The sequence below is a fragment of the Schistocerca piceifrons genome, chromosome 7 (genome assembly GCF_021461385.2).
Source record: "Schistocerca piceifrons isolate TAMUIC-IGC-003096 chromosome 7, iqSchPice1.1, whole genome shotgun sequence".
Classification (NCBI taxonomy): Eukaryota; Metazoa; Arthropoda; class Insecta; order Orthoptera; family Acrididae; genus Schistocerca; species Schistocerca piceifrons.
This window is the reverse complement of record NC_060144.1, coordinates 78,252,414-78,258,413: the sequence shown is the minus strand read 5'-3', so window position 1 is coordinate 78,258,413 and position 6,000 is coordinate 78,252,414. Positions and strand designations below refer to the sequence as shown.

At 45.2% G+C, this 6,000-nt stretch overlaps 1 protein-coding gene across 1 annotated transcript in view; it reads right to left on the bottom strand.

Annotated features, from left to right (window-relative positions):
* Positions 1-611: 611 nt before the first annotated feature.
* The window catches only part of LOC124805440 (myrosinase 1-like), a 53,796-nt gene continuing 48,407 nt past the window's right edge, over positions 612-6,000 (bottom strand). Inside the window, exon 11 of the mRNA XM_047266001.1 lies at positions 612-757. Coding sequence (XP_047121957.1) covers positions 619-757 — 139 coding nt within the window. The 3' untranslated portion in view covers positions 612-618. The remainder of the gene's footprint in view (positions 758-6,000) is intronic.

Sequence of the window (6,000 nt, the reverse complement as noted above, 5' to 3'; positions counted from 1 at the left end):
GAGTGGCTGAGCGGTTCTAGGCGCTACAGTCTGGAACCGCGCGACCGCTACGGTCCCAGATTCTAATCCTGCCTCGGGCATGGATGTGTGTGATGTCCTTAGGTTAGTTAGGTTTAAGTAGTTCGAAGTTCTAGGGGACTGATGACTTCAGCAGTTAAGTCCTATAGTGCTCAGAGCCATTTTTGTAATTTAGGACGTGGCACTACTTCTGAATTTCGATGACTAAATAATTAAAAGCAGGTCCATGCCAAATGAAATGAGCCATATCTAATTTCCGTAGAAGTGATTTAGTATAGATTCAAGAATCACCTACAAGATAAAGTAACTGGAATTAAAAACACTGTCGGCTCTGTAACATATAAGCTGCTGAGTCTCGTCTTTAAACATCGATATGTCTTCGTGGATTGATGTGACACGTGTTTCTCGTTCTGGTTTGCTATACAAAGTACAAAAAGGATATAAAAACCTGAATAACAAAGCATAGTGCTTTTGCATAATGCATTCATTAACACTCAAGAAAATAACTTCATTGATTAAGAGACTGAGCCGAATTGCTTTATTTCTTCATTACAGACATACAATATATAGCAGAGAACAACGCAAGTCGTAGTAACAAATTCAGAGAACAATATAGCGGAAGTATTCCTCAGGCACTTCCCTGCTCCCGTAGATCTGCGATATGAGAGATACAGACTCCTTCGGCGTCCTGGTTCTGTTAGGGCTGTCGAAATCCACCTCGTATAGTCCGTATTTTACGCTGCAAACAGTGACAAACAGTAAGTCTTTGACATGCATGTATATTAGATCTACTGTCGCTTCTGCAATCTTCACTGTAAGGTATGTACACACAGTACATAAATCAACAGGAACGTGTGATACAGGGAAATCGAAGATAACGGTTTTCAAGTTCTTGTAGTCAGGGTCACATTTACGATTTGTTGCGGAACCGATTGAAGGAAATGTGTGAATTGTTTACAGAGAAATGTGTAGCCTGTGTGCAGTGATTACAACAATTTAAGAAGGCAACATCCTTGTATAAGGTCTTGTCGGTGTATGGACCATGTCAAACCGAAGTTAAACTCGAGCTTTCGAAGGTAATCACAAATTCCTTCGTCAGGAGACGTTTGCTGGGAGCAAATCCAGCCTCCATAATAGTGGCGTTCAGGCTTGCCATTCATCGGATGTTGTTGCCTGAAATTCTGACTTCCGATGGCGAAGCGACGTCGCCTGAAGAGCAGGACTGTTATTACTGTTGTGGTCTTTAATCCAAAAATAATTTGATGCAGCTCTCCAAGCTACTCTATCCTGCGCAAGCCTCTTAATCTCTGAATAACTACTGCAGCACACATCTGGTTGAACCTCCTTAATGGACTCATCCATCTGCAAATGTTCCTCCCTACACTTAGATCTAGAGCCAAACTGACAATTCATCGACGTTAAGAACGCCTTCTTTTATTCAAGTTGTGCCACAGCGGGATTAGCATGCACAGATGCTGCAAATCGATAAAATCAGGTGTATATTAGGTAAATACAGTATTAGACTAGTATTACAATCTCTGTGGAGAATTAAGACCTTTATACGTCCTGTCAAAGATAGCCTGTACGTGAAAGTAGCTGGTATGCACAATGTGACATGTGGAAGTGACGCAAATTACGTAGGACAGGTATTCCACTTCGTCTACGAGCCTGCATTGGACACAGCCAGCACATCCAGTACAGAAAACGAAAACTCAGCCATTGCAGAACACAGATTTACGGAAGTGCGTACGTTCAACTTTGTGACTACGAAGATCATCTCTAACGCATCGACCAACTGGGATTTCGTAACAAAAGAAGCGGTAGAAATTCTGATGCGCATCAACATACAGAGGCGGATTTTACAATGACAGCAGTGTCTGCTAAACGAGCACTTGAGACGAAGCATCTTCAAGGAAATAAAACCAATCAACACCCCTCAAACCTGGCAGTTGGCGAAGGGTGGGGCCAGGTGCTACCTCCCTCATTTACGCACATGAATCCCACCCTCCAGGTGAAGTTAGAATTCGAAGCAGCGGTACCCGACTCACGACAAGCTTTAACGACACATTGCTCGCGACAGTCAGTCACGTCCTGATGACGAAGATGCTGATCTTCATAGAAAGACCGAGTTTTAACTCAGATTTGAAGTGGCCCGCACAGAGAGATAAGATTCTACACAAGTTCAGTAATTAGTTTCGTGGGTGATGATGGGAAACAAAATCTCAAACGTACTGTCTGCTTCATTGGCGGCCACAAGTGTTAATTGCTGTTTAAGTCAAAGTACTGGGCAGGCCTAGGGGCATACAAGAAGATGGCGCCCTATGTCTGACAGCGACAAAATGCTTTTCTTGGCTAAAAAAAGGAAAAGGCTAGTCGTTTTACATGTAGTCTCATACTAGGGCCAACGCACTTCACTGAAGTATTTAAATAAGGAGATTCTAGTACCCCTTTATGCCGCCAGATGGTTTTCGTTGAATACAAATCGTTGTGCACCCACAAAACATGTATGTAGATGTGGCAGTAATTGATCCTCAAAGGATGCAAATCTGGCGCATAGGATGAATGATCCTATAATTTGAACTTATAATCTCTGAATTTTCCAATCATCAAAGAATCTTTTGTGGAGATGGCCACTGCCTTGTCCTAACTAAAACTTTTTGATATCAAAGCCAGGCTTCCTCTCACATTACTTATTTTTATCTTATTGGACCGTAACACATGCCTAAATTTCTGCAATTACATTTTTCCTTCTCCGCAGCAAGAAGAAATCATTTTGCATCCCGAAAAACAATGCACATGCCACTGCTGGTTGATGAGACCGACGTTTGCTTCTTCGCTGCATGGACCTATTTTTTTCCACGTTGTTTCATCGGTTTCTCGTTTCATACGGAAATTGACGGACCCGGATTGACAGTACAAAGCAGCAGACTAAATTAGTTTGTTCTTACAATAGTCCAAAAATTGCTCAGACTTCCGTTTTTATCATTCAAGAAGAGTTGTTGCCATCTTGAACCAAGCTGTCTCACAGCAATTACTCATATAAAACGTGCCATGGTATTTCCCCAGCAAATACTTTCGTGCTATTTCATACACTTTCATGCGCCTGACCTCCATTAGCACATACAGGCTGTTTCTGGACCTGACCGACAAGCTTTCAGGAAGGGCAGGCCGCGTGACAGGATAATTGTGTGCGCTGGACCGAGCTTCTAACACGGAAAAGTATACAGGCAGAAAAGCTCACCCTGCGTGCAGTGCTGAATTAGTAGTTCTGAGGAAAGAGAGACTGGAAAGTATCCCTGTTGTAATGGACAATCAATTGTGGAGAAAGCGCGATGCCATACTCTTCAGCGCTGGCACATGATTGTTAAATTAATTAGGGATTAACAAGCGTTTGAGGCTAGCAATGATAGTCCAATATGAAATAATAAACTCTGACTACAGCCTTGATATGCGCATTACGAGAGTGAACGAAAAACAGGGGAAGGAAGCTTGGGATACAACGTCCCGTCGATATCGATGTCATTAGAGACGGAGAGGCGGAGGAGGAATACCAAATAGACATAACCACAAACCCCCTGCCCCCCTTCCGCTGTCCAGTGATCTGAAATACTGGATGAGTATTCTCTTTGTAAACTGCACTCCGTTTTAAGAAAAGGTATTTTTTCACGCATCTTAATATTTTTGGATATCACGTCGTTGGAAATCCCCTGCAGAAATACTGAGCTAAGCTGACTCAATAGCCACCTATATTTGCGAAAGTGTTGCCCGAGCAGGCTTTTGTGCACAAACTGAGTTCTCCACTATGTCTAATAAATGTTTGATGGGATTCATATCGGGCGATCTCTCTCGAATTTCCCAGTCGCGAACACTTGTGCCTCAGTGACATGACGTCTCCGTTTGGAAACATGAAGTCAATGAATAGTTGCAGATGGTCTACAGGTATCCGAACATAGCCCTTTACAGTCAATGATCGGTTCAGCTGGAACAGAGGACTCTGTCCATTGCATGTAAACGCAGCCCTCACCGTTATGGAGCGATTACGAACTCGCACACTGCCTTGTTGACAACTTGGCTCCTTGGCTTCTTGATGTCTGTGCGACACTCGGAACCAACCATCAGCTCTTACCAACTGATTCGGGACCCATCCGACCAGGACATGTTTTTCCAGTCGTCTGGGGCCCAACCGATGTGGTCACGACCCTAGGAGAGGCACTGCAGGCGACGTCGCGCTGTTAGCAAAGGCAGTCGCGTCGGTCGTCTGCTGCCGCGACCAAATGTCACCGCACTGTCCTAACGTACACGTTCGTCGTACGTCCCACTTTGACATCTGTGGTTATTTCTCTCCGGCCGCTGTGGACGAGCAGTTCTGGGCGCTTCAGTCCGGAACCGTGCTGCTGCTACGGGCACAGGTTCGAATACTGCCTCGGGCATGGATGTGCGTGATGTCCTTAGGTTAGTTAGTTTTAATTAGTTCTAAGTCTAGAGGACTGATGACCTCAGATGTTGTCCCATAGTGCTCAGAGCCATTTTTGGTTATTTCACGCAGTGTTTCTTGTCTGTTAGCACTGACATCTCTACTCACATTCCGCTGCTGTTGGTCTCTGAGTGAAGGTCGACGACCACTGAGTTGTCCGTGGTGCGGTACTGAGCGGTAACTCCTGATTTTGATTTTCTCGGCACGCTCTTGACGCTGTGGATCTTAAATGGTGAATTCCGGAATGGAATGTACGATGCTCTAGCTCCAACTGTCATTCCACGTTGAAAGTTTGTTAATTCCAGTCAAGCGGCTATAATCACATCGGAAACTTTTCACATGAATCAAGTTAGTATTTTCGTCCGGGTGCCGCTTTTCGGTGTAAAAGAGCTCTTTGTGCGAAAATCGACCGGTACTTTAAGTATGAAAACACAAGATAGGTGCCACAGATGAGGTTCTGGCCCTAAGACTTTAGTGTATTGTAACCAAAGTACACTACTGGTCATTAAAATTGCTACACCACGAAGATGACGTGCTACAGACGCGAAATTTAACCGACAGAGCATTCACACAAGGTTGGCGCAGGTGGCGATACCTACAACATGCTGACATGAGAAACAAACAGCAGTCGACCGGCGTTGCCTGGTGAAACGTTGTTGTGATGCCTCGTGTAAGGAAGAGAAATGCGTACCATCACGTTTCCGACCTTGATAAAGGTCGTGATTGCGGTTTATTGTATCGCGACATTGCTGCTGGATCCCAAAGGCCTCGTATCACTACGAGTCGAGATGACAGGCATCTTATCCGCATGGCTGTAACGGATCGTGCAGCCACGTCTCGATCTCTGAGTCAACAAATGGGGACATTTGTAAGACAACAACCATCTGCACGAACAGTTCGACGACGTTTGCAGCAGCATGGACTACCAGCTCGGAGACCATGGCTGCGGTTACCCTTGACGCTGCATCACAGACAGGAGCGCCTGCGATGGTGTACTCAACGATGAACCTGGGTGCACGAATGGCAAAACGTCATTTTTTCGGATGAATCCAGGTTCTGTTTACAGCATCATGATGGTCGCATCCGTGTTTGGTGATATCCCGGTGAACGCACATTGGAAGAGTGTATTCGTCATCGCCATACTGGCGTATGACCCGGCGCGATGGTATGGGGTGCCATTGGTTACACGTCTCGGTCATCTCTTGTTCGCATTGGCGGCACTTTGAACAGTGGACGTTACATTTCAGATGTGTTACGACCCGCGGCTCTACCCTTCATTCGATCCCTGCGAGACCCTACATTTCAGCAGGATAATGCACGACCGCATGTTGCAGGTCCTGTACGGGCCTTTCTGGATATAGAAAATATTCGACTGCTGCCCTGTCCAGCACATTCTCCAGATCTCTCACCAATTGAAAACGTCTGATCAATGGTGGACGAGCAACTGGCTCGTCACAATACGCCAGTCACTACTCTTGATGAACTGTGGTACCGTGTTGAAGCTGCAT